At 38.3% G+C, this 18,793-nt stretch overlaps 2 protein-coding genes and 1 long non-coding RNA gene across 5 annotated transcripts in view; 2 read left to right on the top strand and 1 right to left on the bottom strand.

Moving 5' to 3' along the window:
* The window catches only part of LOC139985115 (NLR family CARD domain-containing protein 4-like), a 373,980-nt gene that overhangs the window by 257,150 nt on the left and 98,037 nt on the right, over positions 1-18,793 (top strand). The window lies entirely within an intron of this gene.
* On the top strand, positions 54-2,185 carry LOC139984406 (uncharacterized). Its single transcript, XR_011799068.1, has 2 exons — positions 54-271; positions 1,404-2,185. It is a non-coding gene; the product is annotated as an uncharacterized lncRNA (long non-coding RNA).
* LOC139985147 (cAMP-responsive element-binding protein-like 2) overlaps positions 11,745-18,793 on the bottom strand; it is a 143,330-nt gene continuing 136,281 nt past the window's right edge. Inside the window, exons 1-3 of one of the 3 annotated variants that reach the window (XM_071999405.1) lie at positions 18,482-18,646; positions 15,459-15,662; positions 11,745-13,689 (exon numbers count right to left, since the gene is read on the bottom strand). In XM_071999405.1, coding sequence (XP_071855506.1) covers positions 13,582-13,689; positions 15,459-15,662; positions 18,482-18,544 — 375 coding nt within the window. In that variant the 5' untranslated portion in view covers positions 18,545-18,646 and the 3' untranslated portion in view covers positions 11,745-13,581. Of the gene's footprint in view, positions 13,690-15,458; positions 15,663-18,481; positions 18,647-18,793 lie in introns of those variants that run through there. The other 2 variants (XM_071999406.1, XM_071999407.1) reach the window with 2 other exon arrangements.

Genomic DNA, 18,793 nt, shown 5'->3' with positions numbered 1-18,793 from the left:
GCAGGCGCGTATCCAGGGGGGCGTTGGGGGCGCGCGCCCCCCGGGTAAGCAGAGCCGTATATAGAGAGAGTTTGGCCAACTGGCGATTTGTGACGTCACACGCAAACCATGGGCATCAAAATAGGTCCAGTTGTCGTTACCAGTTGCGCGAAACACGAAAAACACCACACACAATATATAGCAGCTTTGCACACTGTGCTCGTTGCGAACAAACGAAGCGACTCAGAATGTCAGATTTTGACAGGCATACGAGGAACAAAATGGATATCAGGTAATGAATTAGAGTATGCGTTAGTTAATGACATTTACGTTTATCTTCACACCTGAAAGGCATAGAAAACTAACTGAAAACCTGTCATTACACTTGTTTTATTTTACGCCTCATACTACTAGTTCTACTTTAGTCATACAAACGAAAAGCACACATCACAGTCCTGGCTAGGCTAGATTACAGACGCACAACTATAGCATCAGGCCTACATTAATAGATCCTTCAATTAAATTAAGTAGGCCTACACATAAAATGACAATTTATGCTTCACTGATCTTTTCAGGTTTGCCAAAAAGTAGTTGTACCAGAGGTCATTGTATTAAACTCCAGAAGTTACATAGTAGGATTAATATTCGGCATAACTTTTTCTCTAAAGTCTAATACAACTTATACAAGGGTTGTGAATGGATGGAATGGTTTGCCTGAGAAGGTTGAATTGCAAGTAGTGTGAATGGGTTTAAGAATACTTTGGATGAGTACATTAAGCATTGTAATTGGGTATGACATTTGATGGCCTCGGTTTTATTCCTCTCATATAGCCTTAGGGTCCTTAATGGGGACTTGAATGTCTCTCCTGGTCTTTTTTTCTACTAAACTAAACTATATACTTGAGTGTAGGAGTTAGCAATTGTTGGGAGTCTGTGGGCAAACCTAAGACTGATATTGTGGTGTTAATTTCTCAGGAATGTAGTACTAGGCTATAGTAGGTGCAACAGATTGAATGGGTCTGTCGAGAAAAAAAAAACCTGCAACAACTGAAGACTGGTGTATGTTGTAGCTTATGTATTTTCCATTAACATATATACTATACTGAGCACAGGGCTGATGACATCATTCAGTTTGTTATTATGCAGACAGCAAATGGCCATAATGATAATTATTCATTGTTACAAGTTTTATTCTTCATACTGCCCTTACTGGCCTTACCTGAACAGTGATGTATAAAAATGCAAGAAGTCGTTAAGCTTTCCATTTAAGAATCGTTTCAGCCTGTCCTATTTCAAACATATGATTGGCAGGTTTCCACGTTACATAGCTTATCAAAATGGAGCTGTTATGTAAAGCAAGAAAATCACACATATGCATGCATACGAACACACTCATATATAACAATTTCTGAATATCTTTTCAGCTGCCCAAAGGTACTGGAATGCAAGCTCTGTTGGGTGAATTAAAAAACCCTCATTGTACTCTTTTATCATGGTCAGCGTAGCTGGAACCAGCAATGATGGTGATGTGGATTTGACAGTACCTAGACAAGAATTCAATAGCTGCTTTGTGTTGAAGTGGGTTCAACTTGCTCAAGGCCATGATAGGATGACGACTAGACATTAGGATGAATTATCTGTTGCAGAGCTCTATAAACCAGGCAGTTGTTAAAACATCCATTGGGTGACCCTCACAGTCTACCAGGCACTGCATCGCAGAAGCAAAATGAAGTGTGTGTGATACCTTCATCTTATGAGAGTGCAATGGTATCAGTGTGGCCTCTGTCAATTTGGCTTCAAGTCTTTGTTTTCTTGAAAGCTGAGAAGATCTTTCAGTGGTTTCACACTGACCTCTGTACTTGACAATTCATGTGTATTTGCCAGCTCAGGAGGAAGCCAGATTTTAATTACATTAACCAATGCTGACTTTTTTTTGGACATGTGGTACATCTGCAAGGAGGTGAAGGAAGCAGTTGGAGTTGCATGGATGTGGAATCTTGTTGATAGTCTGGCAGTCTTATTCACAGATTATCCCAAAGCTTCTCCACATTGCCACATTCAGAACTTATTACATTGATAAACTTGAAAATTGCAGGAATCTAACGAAGCACCCATCAAGGGAATTTGTTTGAATAATTATTGAAAGCTGTGACCTTCTGATGTGACAGACTAATGTGAAATAAAGGGCAGTAGATTACCTTGTAAATGAACCTTGTTATTGTTTGATTGTATCTAATGTTTGCAAAATTTTAAGTTGCATGCTACCAATTGAAACATAATTCTTTCTCTATTAATGGGATATAAATACTTCTCCTTAAAGGGTGTGAAGACTCCCGCACAAAGAAACGTCTCATGCCGGTTATCTGACCTAGTTTCGAATGCGGTGTAACAGAAGTGTTAGACACCACCATTGATCCCAGAAAATACACACACAGCTTGCTACCATCTGTAAATAGACATTAGTGTACAGTCAATACAAACATCACAGTCAATACCCACAACACAGTGCACATAGCAGCGTGGACATCTCAGGTCTAGATAAAAGATAACAAGGTATCAGGTTTCATTACTGTCTGCATTTTGTAGCGACACAAAAAAAACTTCACTTGCAAGCAACGGAAAGTAAACTTTTTCAGAGCGCGGCATGCGGTTTAGGGCAAGTCTTCAATACCTTTAAATATACTGCATCGGTTGTTGTCACTTGATCATTTGCTTGTGTGTGAGCTAAACAGCTTAAATAATATGTAAAAAAATAATACAAACTTTCAAATTGCCAGATATTTACTTGCTCAAAATCATTATCCAATCATGATTTGTTGCTATCCTTGAGTCCATTATTCAGATGATGAGGCAGATTCCCTTCAACCCTCCATGATGAAGGTAAAACCTTATATCTTAACCAACTGCCATTGAGTGTCCATTTGAAAGTTTCAAACACACAAGTGCATTGATTAAAACAAAGACTTTATTGCTGTGGTTGCAGGAACTGGATTTCAGTCTAGTAGTCACTCACCAGGTTTGTCTTTATCACAGTCTGCTAACTGTGGCTTTTTATGTTAGGAGTTTTTCTTCAGAGCACATGTCACCTTTGATTTGTAAAAAAAGTCCTGAAATTCAGGGAGTTAAAATTTACTGTCTAAAGATAATTTAAAAAGATTTTTTTTAACTTCAATCGTCAATGTGGGTGTCAATTAAGGGAATAAGGAGGTACTGATGCAACTTTGATAAATGATAGTTGACTGCATCCAAATTAAACCAAGGCCTAGGCTATACTTTTCAAGAAGAATAAATTAGGCTGAATTCATGTTAGCCTAAAAAGGCTAGGCCAATGCTGACAATTAACACAAACCAAGATCATTTAACCATTTGGGCACTTGTTTATGGCATACTAAAAGGGTCTATATAATTAGGCCTGTATGTGTACACAACCCACACGTTGCCAATGAGTATAGACCTAGCCTAACTAGTTTAGGCCTAGGCTACTTTGTTTTCCATAGACCTAGTTTAATTGGACCTTATACTGTGCCATATTATGTAATGTGCTATAACAGTTGTAGTAATAGCAAGAATGGTCCAGGTCTAACTAAGCCCAGGCTTAACTTATGCTTCGGGCTTAACTAAGGATTAGGGCTTTACGTGATGCCTAGAGGCTAGCGCACCCTTTTACATTAAACTAAAAGTGATACTTTTTTAGGCTAGGCATAGCCTAGGCATACAATAACTAGGAATTAGAATAACTATATGTGCGACTGAAACTGCCATGCCTATGATTAGAAGAGCTGGCATAATGAAATCGAATTTGTGGATCGTAAAACGAGAGAGAATAGCCATGCATGTAATTACAGAAACCAGTCTAAACGTAAAATTCTCGCATTGCTTGTACATTACTCGTATTACACTAGGGCCTATGGCTAGTATGGGCCTAGGCTACACAGACTTTTTTTCATTAGATATCCATCTTGTTCTTTCTAATTCCAAAAAATTCCTCTTCTTTTATGGTCAGTCGGAAAATCAAACAACAATATCCATGTTCTGACCGATTGCAGCATCCCCAGCACCATTTCTTTCATAATTTCGTACTTTTTTCGTGTACACAAACGATAGTCTATACACTGTGAGTATGCGTTTCGCCTGCTAAAAAGTTTTCAAGTGGACCTATTTTACCACCCTGTGTGGGCGTTTTCCCTCTCGACCAATCCAAATCGGTTACATGGTTGGCCAAACTCTCTCTATATACGGCTCTGCGGGTAAGGAAAAGAGGAGAGAAAAGAAAAGAGAAGAAAAAGGGGAAAAAGAGGGGGAAAAGAGGAGGGGAGAGGAAGGAAGGGAAAAGAAAAAAGAAGAAAGAGAGAAAACGGAGAAAAGGAGGGTGTAAAACAAAACTGCCAAGACACCGGGCCCCGGTGGAGAAAGAGGAACAGTGACATCATTACAGCGCTGATCCCTATTATATACAAATGGCCGGGTAGCCAGTGACGGATCGAGGACTTCGTAAGGGGCGTGCGCCACCCCCTACCCCTTACACCGACAACTCCATTTTTGACGTTTCCATTTTCCTCTCTAACTAATGTATCTATATAATGGTCTATCATAACGCGTGTGTGTGTATGGACGCCTTAAACAATTGTGCTATGAAACCAACTGTGACTGGTCTCGAACTAGCCCGAGTCGTCGGGGAACATGACGCATTTCGGGAAGGGAGCGACCGCCCCCCCCCCCCCTCGAGCATAATATATTTTTATGATATTGCTAGTAATTTCAATATAGAAAATGCTTAGATGCAACTTACAAGGCATGGGAAGCGTCATTTCCAGAGATCCGGGAGGCACTTTCGGCCAAAATTTTCTTGTACGCTTCGCGCCAACTCGTGGTGGCGCTACGCTTAGATAGTTTGCCTACAGGCTTCGCCCTACCTTGGCAAATTATTCGCTGCGCGCCTGTTCGAATTTGTAAAGCAAACAGCAGATATCACATCATATCAGTGAGCATGAAAATGGAGGTTCTAGGATGAACAGCCTCAAAACTTTCGATGTGTGTAGCCATAGGAACCCAATTTGATTTAGGGGACTGTAACGATTTGCCCGAAAAATATAACCAAAATTTATTAATGTCAATATCATATAAGGGTTGAAGGAGGTTTTTCTATATTGGTTGTTCATATATGACTTTTTTTTGCAACATTATGGGCATGTTTTGAAGTGAATTTTCAAATTATGAACAAATAACGGGCTGAAAACCTTGAAAAGTGGGGCTGTCGGGTATTGTGGGCCGCGACGTATAATCACCCACAAAAGCAATGATCCACAGGACATGCGATGAGGTGGAACATGATTTGTGACTGAAGAAAATCTTCAAAAAGTTTATGGATGGAAAAAAAAAACTATTGGGAAATACTTGGTCCTCAGGCAAAAGTGTACATCTGGTTGGTCATTTTCAAGCCCGAGAAGTGCCATTTCCGGTGATCTGGGGGTATAAAAACCAGACTTTTTTCTTGTACGCTGCGCGCCAACCGATGGTGGCGCTCCGCTTAGATAGTAATTCGCGCCCCCCGGGTTAGAAAATCCCGGATACGCCCCTGGATTGTATATGTGTGTATATAATTATTTGAACCAACTTTCCCCCCCCCCTCGAATAGCGATTGGAGTTAAATGCCTCCCCCCCCCCTTTTGCCTTCCACTGATCATCTGCACCTTTGATATCAACAAGGTTATGAAGGGAGACGGAGGGGAGTCGAATTAAGGGTCAGCCTGCTCGTTAAGAACATAATCACAGAGTCGGCAATATTAGATTTCACCAGTTTATTCAATACAGAAAACAGCCTCAAGTACGGAATGCCATATGTATTAAAAAAATGTCCAAAACTATATAAGCATGTCCAAAATAATATAAGCATGTCCAAAAAAATATAAGCATGTCCAAATTTATATAAACATATCGAAACTAATATAAGTATGTCCAAAAATAATATGACCACGCCCAAAATATTAAAAGAGTGTCGAAAAATAATACAAAAGTCTCGAGCGTAACTGCTAGATTCAACTTTGCTATGAACAGTCAGGCGTTTGAATTTACGCCATATGTTCCAAATATCAAACTTTTTATTTTGGTATGCTGAAAACAAATACACCCTATCCAGCGTAACGTAAGACGATGTACAGTTCATCCGTTACCGTATTATTGTATGTGTTTATATTTTAATGATATTTCGATCGAGAACGATTTATTTTCGAGGAAATATTAGTTGAGTTGTTTCGTAGCGCGAGTGGTCAACCGGGCCCCAAGGTGCTCTAACTATCTGTGAGTTTAATACGAAGAACCACTGTGCCCAACACTTCACGCGGTTTAATCACTAATCTGTAGTTGGCGAGTTCTTTCGTTTCCATCTTGAAATTTAGTTGAAAGGTGAGAGTGAAGATTAAACGCTGAATACCCCTAACCTAGGCTTACTTTTTAAAATCCTGGGCTGGTGTCCTACTTCGTTCATGTATCGCGGATAACCCTCTCAACTTCGTCAACTAAATTAGGTAGAGCGGCAAATCTTTCGCCCAAAAACTCCATCTTATTAGGTTATCTACAGTACTTAAGTATACTTCAACGATTTAGGGACATGAATTAAAACGACAAAACTAGAAGACTAATATGTTATTTTAACAAGCCTGGTAACCGTAATTAAGTGTCACAATTCTCCGTTAAAAAAGTTACACAGTATACTAGTTCATTTTCACTGTCAACGTACGCATGTGTGATAACTACTTTTTGTTGTTAGCGTATGGATATGTTGTACGTAATTTCGCACGTGAACTTCTTTGCCTTCGCAGCAATATATGAATAATTTCACCACCTCAAGGCCGGGCGAAACCACTCACAATACGAAGGGATGTGAAAAGGAAAAATGTTAGGGATGGTCTTGCTTTTACATATTTTGAAATCTTTGCGTCACAAAACAGAAGAATGTTTTGATAATATAATGTCACAATGACAACCATTGTGTCAGTTGATATAGATTAGGTATTGTTAGCTGAATTTTTTTCGACATACCAATATAAAAGTTCGATATTTGGACCATATGGCGTGACTTCACATGCCTAAATGTTCACAACAAAGTTGAAGTCAGCAGTTCCACTCGAGACTTTGGTAACCCACCAATATAAATCACTGGAAATGCCCATCACTTACATATGAAATGATACCTATCATTTTCCAGTAGCTTTCAACTGATTACCTCATGAGCTGACCTAGGTCAATGAGGGGATGGGCATTTTGGGGGTCTACTGGCAGGGGTACCCCCCCCCCTCAATATAAATGACTGGAAATGCCCATCCCTTGCATATGAAGTGATACCTATCATTTTCCAGTAAGTTTTTAACTGGTTATATCATGAGCTCATCTAGGTCAATGGGGGATGGGCATATTGGTGGTCTACTGGCAGGGGAACCCCACCAAAAATATTACTGGCAATGCCCATCCCTTGTATCTGAAGTCCTAACCAAAATTTTCCAGTAGGCTTCAAGTGGTTACCTCATGAGCTGACCTAGGTCAGACGTTAGGGGTCAATTATTGATCACTGGCACGGTACCCCACCACCAATAATTACTGGCGATGGCCATTTGTTGCTCTTGGGGCCATACCTGACACATTGTACTTACTTTGATGTGGTTACCATGGAAGCTGATCTAGGTTAGCTATTAGGTGACTTTAAAATTGCTCTCCCAGCCACACCCACGACAGCCGGTTTGCCAGTCGTCTGGTTTCATATACAGGAATGCACTGTGAACATTGTGATGTACCAGGCAATTGGTTACCTTCCCAGCTAACCAAACCCTCTGGGCTCCCGCTCTACCTCTGGCAGCTCTACTGGCTGAGGTTTGGATATTTGTGATCTGGCAAGTTTCAATAGCAGTATTTTCACAATTTCACCGACGCTGAGAGTCAGTGTAGGCCACAAATTATAGCTCGCTATTATTGCTAGTTTTCAAAAAGTACTTTCATGTAGGTCTTTACTCTCCAAATTGTTCTCAGTGTTAAGGAACGTACAAAATGACCGAATGTCCTAGCGAGGAAAAGTTCCTCGAAGGTTGTAATAAAAACAGTTTTAGAATCTTGACCAAAGGTGACCATATTTGAATATGGAATTGTGATTTCTGAGACTGTAGCCTGTCAAGTTTTGCTGAACGAGAGAGGACGGCTATGACAGTGCCTCCTGTTTGTTTAGCTATTTACCCTACAGTATGCCTTGAGATTCCTGTAATGCTCCTGTACATTAATCAAGCACTTAAACATTTCAGTATAATGTATGCAATGGATGGTTTGATATTGTCTGACTTTTTCTTGGGGAGGGGGAAGGGAGGTAGGGGATGGCGGGGGTTATTAATTCCAATGTTTTTTTTTTTTTTATAAACAGTTAGACAGGCCATTGTGGGGAAAAAAATTCCTAACTGTTTAGCAGGACATTTCATTTTCCTCCAGTCAAATGAAAAATTCCAGTTTTGAAATTCAAAATTAAGGAATTCTGCATGAAACAGTTGCAAACAACTATATCTTTATTGAAGGAAACTAGAATGTTGAGACTTCCATCTCTTTCTTTCACACTGACAAATTAACGGAGACAATTTTGGCTGTTAGCATGCTTGGTCTAGAACAGGGGTACCCAAACTGGGTGCATGAACTCCCAGGGGGTGTGTTAGTCCATCCCAAGGGGTCTGTGAGACGTTTCTGAAAGTCAAATCTAGAGTACGTTTGGTTGAAAATCTGATGTATCTTATAATTTGACAAACAAAATAAAAGAATCATGAGACTAACCCATCTCTGCCCAAGTTTGAAAAGCTCATCCATCTGTGGACCTTCAGTGATGGAACAAGTGACTTGGTTATTGATCTCATCTATCAACAGGGACTAAGTATATCCAGTCTCGCATCATTAAATGGTGAACTTGCTATACAAGTCGCAAGGTGTATTGCATTGCATTACACAGGAACGATGTAGTATTATTAATAGGGAATAATTTTATCCAGTCTCGCATCACAAAATGGTGAGTTGCTATACAAGTCCCAAGGTGTATGGCATTGCATTACACAGGAACCATGTAGTATTATTAACAGGGAATAATTTCATCCAGTCTCGCATCACAAAATGGTGAATTTTTAGACAAGTCCCAAGATTTATGGCATTGCATTACACATGAACCATATGGTAGTTTTAAAAAGACAACTAAAAGCCTTATATTTTATGCTACACAGAATTTGAGCACTAAAATTATCTTTGACTATGATTGACTTTGTTCCTGAAGATGAACAGAGACAGTGCCACAGAATGTTCTGAAACATTTTGGTTTTAATGACACAATGAAAAAGTGTAATGTTCTCATTTTTTGTTACAATAATGCAAAGAGAAATGATTAACTGGGCTCTTTCACTATGTGGTATAGTTGGCCTCACTGAGCAAACCTTCAAGATGTATCCCTATAGAACATTCTCTCAGAAAAAAACATAGTACCTAATAGTGTGTAAAACTCATCATATATATATTATCTTTAAATCTCTCATTCTATCACTGCCAATAATCTGTATTTAAAACATTCATGACAAGATTGCAGTAACTTACAACAAAAATAATGAATATGAAATATATTTGCTTAACATCTCTGTACAACAAGTTGTCTACATTGTTTTTTTCTTCTTTTGTTTACACATCTCCGGGTATTACATGCTCTCAAAGACCTGTTAACCTTGTAGGTCCACAAAGTGACAACCTTGTAGGTCCACAAAGTGACAACCCAGTTGACCAGATCCAAAGCAGTTATAGATGTGTGAAATACCAGACATTTGAACTAATCCTGGAAGTAAAATATACGAACATCACTTTTTCATAGCAAATATTATGTTCAGTACAAAGAGTTAGACTTTTTAACCTTTCTGCATATACCAATGTTCAACCCTCAGGATATGTTGAAAGTGAAGCCTCCTCAAGTCATGAGTTTGAGGTGTAATATAATAGTCTTTTGAGATTTTGATTGATTATTCATGAATTTTTTGGATTCTCCTTGTTACTAAAAGACCGTCAATTTCGAATTTGGAATCACAAAGCCTGACAAGTCAAATTTGACCTTTAAATAGTGTAGACTATAGCTAATAGTCTTTCCAATAGTGTGGACTGTAGAAGAACAGTCTACAGGGGCGTAGCGAGCGGGGGGGTGTGGGGGGGTGTCACACACCCCCAATAATTTGGTCGCTGTCGGCAAATTTTGGGTCTGTCGGCAAAATGAGAAAAGGTGAAGAGAGCGGAAGGGGAAGAAAGAAGGAAAGCTGAATAGAGAAAAGGAGAACGGGAGCTTCTTCCGTGCCAAATTTGACTTAAAATATGCACCAGATTGCATCTAAGGACGTTTCAAAACTAAAACTTTTCCAAAGGGGAGGGGTAGACCCCCTACCCTTAGACCCCTCCCCCATTTCAGTCACCACTTCCAGATCCGTCGGCAAATCAAATTTGACTTAAAATATACACCAGATTGCATCTAAGGACGTTTCAAAACTAAAACTTTTCCAAAGGGGAGGGGGACACACCCTCCCCTTAGACCCCTCCCCCATTTCAGTCACCACTTCCAGATCCGTCGGCAAATCAAATTTGACTTAAAATATGCACCAGATTGCATCTAAGGACGTTTCAAAACTAAAAATTTTCCAAATGGGAGGGGGACATCCCCTCCCCTTAGACCCCTCCCCCATTTCAGTCACCACTTCCAGATCCGTCGGCAAATCAAATTTGACTTAAAATATGCACCAGATTGCATCTAAGGACGTTTCAAAACTAAAAATTTTCCAAAGGGGAGGGGGAAACCCCCTCCCCTTAGACCCCTCCCCCATTTCAGTCACCACTTCCAGATCCATCGGCAAATCAAATTCTCCACACCCCCCCAACAAAAAAACCTTCGCTACGCCCCTGACAGTCTACTAGTCTTTCAAACAGTGTAGACTAGAAAAACAGTTCACTAGTCTTTCAAATAGTGTAGACTGTAGAAAAACAGTCTACCAGTCTTCCAAATAGTGTAGACTAGAACAAGAGTCTACTGGTCTTTCAAATAGTGTAGACTAGAAAAACAGTCTACTAGTCTTACATATAGTGTAGACTGTAGAAAAAGAGTCTAGTCTTTCAAATATTGTAAACTGTAGAAACACAGTCTACTAGTCTTTCAAATAGTGTAGACTGTACAAAAGCAGTAAACTGGTCTTCCAAAGAGTGTAGACTCTAGAAAACAGTCTACTAGTCTTTCAAATAGTGAAGACTAGAACAATGGTCTTCTGGTCTTTCAAATAGTGTACACTGTAGAAGACAGTCTACTAGTCTTTCAAACAGTGTAGACTAGAAAAACAGTTCACTAGTCTTTCAAATAGTGTAGACTGTAGAAAAACAGTCTACCAGTCTTCCAAATAGTGTAGACTAGAACAAGAGTCTACTGGTTTTTCAAATAGTGTAGACTAGAAAAACAGTCTACTAGTCGTACATATAGTGTAGACTGTAGAAAAAGAGTCTAGTCTTTCAAATATTGTAAACTGTAGAAACACAGTCTACTAGTCTTTCAAATAGTGTAGACTGTACAAAAGCAGTATACTGGTCTTCCAAAGAGTGTAGACTCTAGAAAACAGTCTACTAGTCTTTCAAATAGTGAAGACTATAGCTAATAGTCTTTCCAATAGTATGGACTGTAGAAGAACAGTCTACTGGTCTTTCAAATATTGTAGACTAGAAAAACAGTCTACTGGTCTTTCAAATAGTGTACACTGTAGAAAAACAGTCTACTAGTCTTTCAAATAGTGTAGACTAGAAAAAAGTCTACTAGTCTTTCAAATAGTGAAGAATAGAACAATAGTCTACTGGTCCTTCAACTAGTGTAGACTGTAGCTACTAGTCTTAATTATAGTGTATACTGTAGAAAAACAGTCTACTAGTCTTAATTATAGTGTATACCATACAAAAGTAGTCTACTGGTCTTCATATAGTGTAGACTGTAGAAACCTATTATAAAAAAGTCTACCAGTCTTTCAAATAGTGAAGAATAGCACAAGAGTCTACTGGTCCTTCAACTAGTGTAGACTGTAGCTACTAGTCTTAAATATAGTGCATAATGTAGAAAAACAGTCTACTAGTCTTCCAAATAGTGTAGACTAAAACAATGGTCTACTGGTCTTTCAAATAGTGTGTGCTGTAGAAAAACAGTCTACCAGACTTCAAATAGTGAAAACTAGAACAATGGTCTACTGGTCCTTAAAATAGTGTATACTGTAGCTATTAGTCTTACATATAGTGTATACTGTAGAAAAACAGTCTACTAGTCTTACATATAGCGTATACTGAACAAAAGCAGTCTTCTGGTCTTCATATTGTGTAGACTGTAGAAACCTATTATAGAAGAGTCTACCAGTCTTTCAAATAGTGAAGAATAGCACAATATTCTACTGGTCCTTCAACTAGTGTAGACTGTAGCTACAAGTCTTAAATATAGTGTATACTGTTGAAAAACAGTCTACTAGTCTTTCAAATAGTGTAGACTAGAAAAATGGTCTACTGGTCTTTCAAATAGTGTGTGCTGTAGAAAAACAGTCTACCAGTCTTTCAAAAAGTGAAGACTAGAACAATGGTCTATTGGTCCTTAAAATAGTGTATACTGTAGCTATTAGTCTTACATAAATAGTGTACACTGTAGAAAAACAGTCTACTAGTCGTACATATAGTGTATACTGTACAAAAGCAGTCTACTGGTCTTCATAGTGTGTATACTGAAGAAACCTATTATAAAAAAGTCTACTAGTCTTTCAAATAGTGAAGAATAGAACAATAGTCTACTGGTCCTTCAACTAGTGTATACTGTAGCTTTTAGTCTTACATATAGTGTATACTGTAGAAAAACAGTCTACTAGTCTTTCAAATAGTGTAGACTGTAGAACAACAGTCGACTGGTCTTTCCAATATTGTAGAATGTAGAAACACCATCTACTAGTCTTTCAAATAGTGTATACCGTACAAAAGCAGTCTTCTGGTCTTCATATAGTGTAGACTGTAGAAACCTATTTTGTTTTGTGGACTATATCCATTTTGTCCACTCTATCAATCCATGATGCCTTTATGAATTAACTGAAATCTGTCTAATCGTCCCACATTTTGTGGTGAAACAAACTACAGTAGTATTCTTGATTTGATGATTGAGAACTTCATCCTTCAAGTGATTTTCATAATTTCATGGATTCGGTTGATAACAAAAATTTTCCATTAACTGAATGTAGGTAAATCAGATTGACTAGTCAAATGTTTATTTTAAAATAGTTTAGAGAAACTTGATCTTCTGCTTTGTTTGACCGCCTTCCATTTCGTCCAAGCTTTGAAAGAATGAATCGAGCAAAACTTCCCCAAATGGCAAGAAAACTCTATTCCATGCTACCTTTAAGGTGCAAGACCATTTGAAACCTATCGGTAAAATGCTAGATCTGCAGCGGTGGATATAATTTCAACAACATCTACTATAAATAATCATATTTTTATGATAAATTAAGGTGATGTCAAACCCAAGTAGCAAGTTTAGTATCACATGTGGTCCATGGTTGAGAAATATTTTCAACTGTTCTTCTCCAAATTAACTTGGTCCTCAGATGGCTGCTCTTTTACTACCGGCAAGATATCCTCGGGTTTCGGTAAAACTCCATTCGACAGTTGCTTTTTGAGCTGGAAAGAAAACGCCAATTTCGTAAATGCTTCAATACAGATAACTATAAGGAGAGCATAAATTTATATATATTTTGAGGAACAAGATTAAAACATTTTTTTTTAATGACATTAAGCACTGATGAATCTTTGTTTTATACATCAGACAGGGAAGCATAGTTTGCTAGTAATTAGCATAAAGTAGGTAGAAATGTTCTGATATGTGCCTGTACCCAGTACAAGATACAAGGAATTGTTCCTACCAGAAGTGTTCTATCCACGATCATATTAACTGATCTATTGTAGGAGATATTGTAGGTTTAACAAGCCTTAAAGCAGCATTTTGCATTTTTCCGTTTTCTACTTTTTTGACATGTCCATCAAGTTTTTTACATGTCAATAACAAAACAGCAAACTAAGATATTAGCCAAATTTTTCCCTGCCAACAACGTTAATTGGCGAGTAATTAAGGATATTTGCAGATAATGAGAAAAGTGTCTATGACAAATTCCACATTTAATATTAATCGCATACAGTTCCCCCAATCCCACTTGTTGAATTCAACCAATCAGAGATGCAGGTTTAGTTATGAGCCGTTGCTAAAAACAGATTCAAGACTTTGCGTTGGTACAACCAGGGAGTTGTTATGGAACTCCCTGGTACAACTGCCATATAGACTGTACACAAATCAAGCATGGTGTTGTATTTTGTATTGGTCAATGACATTCGTAGTGTTTAAATAGTCATGTTATGGGCGAGGTTTATTGGGATTCCAAGGGAAAATATCTCAATTGGAGAAAAACAAAGTTGAAAGTTGTAAATTTTTAGACTTTTATGCCACCATTTGAAGTAAGATTTAAATAGATAAGCTAGTTATGTATGTCGTTATGGCATAGTGGAATCAGTGAGGTTGAGAAAAATCATACTAAAAGGACGCAAAATGCTGCTTTAAATTATGTGTTACTTGAAATTCACCAAACTTCTTGAATCCTGAATTTCACCAAACTTCTTGCAAGAATCCCAAGATTCACATAATGGCATATACTGCAATGTCCCAAAGAGAAAATGCAAAGTGTTTTGTTTATCAATGAAAAGGGCAACTAGCAGATAAATAGTCTAGCCAATTAATGACAATAACACCAACAGAAACAAACTAGTGACAATAAACGAAGGAACTGTAGAAATGGTATAACACAGACACTCTGGCACCAAGTATGTAGTAACCTTCTAGGGTCGCACAATAAACATATGTTACGACAGTCTCTGTTAACAAAACTGCTATTGTGATTTGAGAAACTTTGAATTTTTATTCGATATATGCAACACCCTTAAGGTACTGTAGTTCTCTATCTATAGCTAGACAATTTTAAAGAGACCAACAATTGATCCCAATGATATAAACATATTGTCAGAATTGCTTTAATAGTATGCCCTAAAATACAAAGAGATGGCATTATTGATTTTACTGCAATCTGTGCTGTTGCTTTATTCTTTGGGATTTAATAATGTCCACTAGCTTCAAACTGGTACCAGGATGCTGTTAGATGGTGGTGTCACACTATATGCGAGAAAGGAACAGCAAATTTAATATTTCGATTTGAGCCAATTATTGTGTTGCTCTTAGTGGTCAGCAAGATTTACCCATGTATCCCCCCCCCCCCCTGGAGCCTTTGGGTAATTCTCGTTTACCGATTCTAGCTGTTTTCTTAAATCAAAAACATCCTCCTCCACTGTGTCAATCTCACCCCCCCCCACCCCACCCCCTTTGCATTTAGGTAATTCCTGCTTACCGATTCTAGCTGTTTTCTTAAATCAAGAACATCCTTCTCCTTCCCTTCAACCATTTCTTCCAGTAGTTGGTACTTTTCTTTTTTCCTGGCTCTGCACTCCCTGGCACTCTGTCGACTCCTCTCCAGTTTTGTTTTCTGATCGATTGCCTTCGAAGCTCTCTTCCCTTTACGGCCTCCCTGTTTCCTCACTTTGCCACCAAGTGACTACAAATGATTGGGGGAAAAAAATATTAAGAAGCCGGTCATATATTCTACAGTACTTACGTGAGATGTGACTACTAGAACATGCATGATATGGAAGGGGTGAAGTGGTGGGGGCTATGGTAAAGAAAACTAGTTACTATGGTAACTATCACATGATGTATTGTAAACAAATATTTCAGTTGCATATTGAAATTTCTCAATTTCTAACCTTTTGCTTTTGTTGGAAAGTAAAACATGCTGCACAGTTACAGATTTGAATACTTTTTTATCAGTTTTGCTGGAAAATACTCAGTAATGTAGCAGTACTAACTTATTATGACAACCATTGTACTGAAGTAGTGTATTAAATATATAGCCAAAGAGAAAACACTAACAAAGTTATCTCTAATCAGGATTGTCCAAGTTTTTAGAATAACAAGGGGTAAGGGCCTAAGGGGTAAGTCCCGTATAATACCTAATTACTAGTTATCCTGATATTAAACATCACCCTCTCCTGTTTTTGGAAAGAAAGTTACGTAGATATAGCAACGGCTTTAAAATTAAAATTGCCAAATTTCAACAGTCCCAATTTACTGTACCTAAGTTACAACCTTAACCACAGAAATTTATAGCATAATCATGTACATTTGAAAGTGTGAAGCCCACCTGGAGAGATGTAAACATGCGGTGGCCATTTGCAATCACTGAAAGATCAACTGAGGGGAAAATAAGCATAGCAATATACAGTAGCTAGTTAAAAAGTAAGTTTTGAAAATACACAGTAGCCAATGGGTGATTTAAATTCTATTTCGCACAAAAGTTTTCAATGCTAAGAGTATTGGTAACTAACTGGCTTCCTCTTGCGCTCTGATTGAACTACCGTGTATGTTTATCAAGAAAGAATGTAAATTTAGTTATTTCTATTTTCAATTCAGTCTACCATGTTTAAAACAAGTCTTGTATAGATCTGCCGACTGTGCTGGATAAACAACCCAAAGAAATTATGAAGACCATCATGATCACGTTTGCATTTATTTAAATTTGAATATGCAGTACTAAAAAACGTTTTAGGTTTACAGTCTTGTTTGAGGCCAAGGCTGCCTCAAATGACTTTACAACTTGTCCCTTGTCAGAACCACACACCAAATTGTGCACAATTCAAACAATCCCTCCTAGGGCACTTAAATTGCACCGAATCTGCTTTTTTTCCTGGGGGACTTCCCATAGGGTGCAGTCACAAACCAGTGCACACAAAGTTCTATGTTTACAAGTTACCTTACAAGTCCCCATTTATACACCTGGGTGAAGAGAGGCAAACAATATTAAGTGCCTTGCCCAAAGACACAACGTAATGATCTTTCCAGGATTTAAACTTACAAACCTTAGATCACAAGTCCACTGCCTTAACCACAGTGCCCTCTAACAGCCAATTAAACAACATAGCATTAAATTGAAGTAATTGATATCTTTAGCAAAGTCTAGAAATTCTCAAAATTAAATATTTTTGGCATATCAACAGCATTTTTCAAAGAAAATCAGCCAAAGTAAATCACATATATACTAGACATAATTCTCTAAAAATCTGAATTACACTCAGCTGTATTTTTCTTTTCTCTCTCTGTAGAATGTGTTCAAAGTTAAGAGTATCAGGCACCTATTTTGTAATTTTTTGTGTGAGGATAACCATTCTTTGTAAGATATTTTCTCAGACATGGCTGGAAAAGAGATCAGCTTAATTGCAGAACACCCCTCAATACAAAGCTCCATGCTGAAGCTGGCTACACCATCACACAAACTAGGTAACCAAATTACCCTTCAGAACTTTTACCTTTCACAATATGGCTAAATTATCATAAGAATGGGAATCTGATTACACTGTAGCTGGCTGCATCAACTCAGACACTAGGTAAACATATTACCCTTCAGAAATTTTACTTTCGCAAAACGGCTCAATTATTTTCAGAATAAAAATCTGATAACGTGTTTAGTACTGAAATCACAAACAAATTTTAGTTTCAATCAGGCCCCATATTAATAACAATGTGATGATGGGTTGTTCTTAATAGGAATGGCAAAACAAAACATGAACCATCCTGACGGTGTAGGCACACACTCCCTACTGGACTCCCTATAAGGATGCGGTGGCCAAGGTGTTGAGGGTGTTGCTTCAAAGTTGTGGGGTAGGTCTATTTGAGATCAATACTTTGCATGTATTTGGTCTTAGATTACATATCCTTGGCTCCTTGATGTCCTACAGTATATGGGCTAGGTAGAACTTGAATTGAAACATCAAGGCTACTGATGTTTGCTATACGGAGTGCTAGCTCAGTGGTTAACGCCGGTGCCTTCCAATCATAAGGTCCCCGGTTCGAGTCACTCCCAGATTAATGTATGTCGTCCAGTTACAGAGTTGTTGACAATAAACAATTCATAATCATGGACGTTCAATATGAATGTAAGAGACTGACTTCGGTCAGCTTGCGGCTTTGATAAGCCAATGAGGCTTCTTCGCGAGTTCCTGCTTGCAGGAGGATACATACTGATAGTGCTGTACTATGATGTAGGGCTAGACCTATACCCCTAACCAATGATTAACCAGGCTTGTCCCTTGCCTGTGTATCTTAGTGTACTGACACTTGAGGTTCTGTGGCCTTTAAACGTACTCCTTACCCTTAGCGTTATAGTTACCACAAACAACCTAGAGCTTAGGCCTAGTGTACATCATTCTAGCCAGGCCTGTAACTGTAAGTTAACGTTAGGCTTAACTTTCAACAAGTATAAACAATTATTCTTTTCCCATTCGAAGCGTACGCTGCAATGACGTTGTTCTGTTGTCTTACATTTTTGTTATCATCATGGCCATCTACTGGAATTTTCTTGTCATCTTCGTCTGTTTTCGTCATATTTGTTCGATATTTGAGACAAAGAAATTGATGTTTTGGTTAGCCACAATGTACAAGCTGTAAACAGTGTAATTGGCTTATGCTATACTGTAGGCCCAGTTCAGCTACGAAATTCTGACCAAAATACATTGCGCAATGAATTAACTACGCAATAGGTCTCTCTTACGCAATCAATTTCTATGCTCTTACGTGATTGGCTGGATTCCGAGAGGACCTTTATGGGGAAATTCCCGACGTCCATACAGCTGT

Source organism: Apostichopus japonicus, chromosome 17 (genome assembly GCF_037975245.1).
Source record: "Apostichopus japonicus isolate 1M-3 chromosome 17, ASM3797524v1, whole genome shotgun sequence".
In the NCBI taxonomy this organism is placed as follows: Eukaryota; Metazoa; Echinodermata; class Holothuroidea; order Aspidochirotida; family Stichopodidae; genus Apostichopus; species Apostichopus japonicus.
Note: the sequence above shows the minus strand (reverse complement) of the source record. Positions and strands in the feature narration are given on the sequence as shown.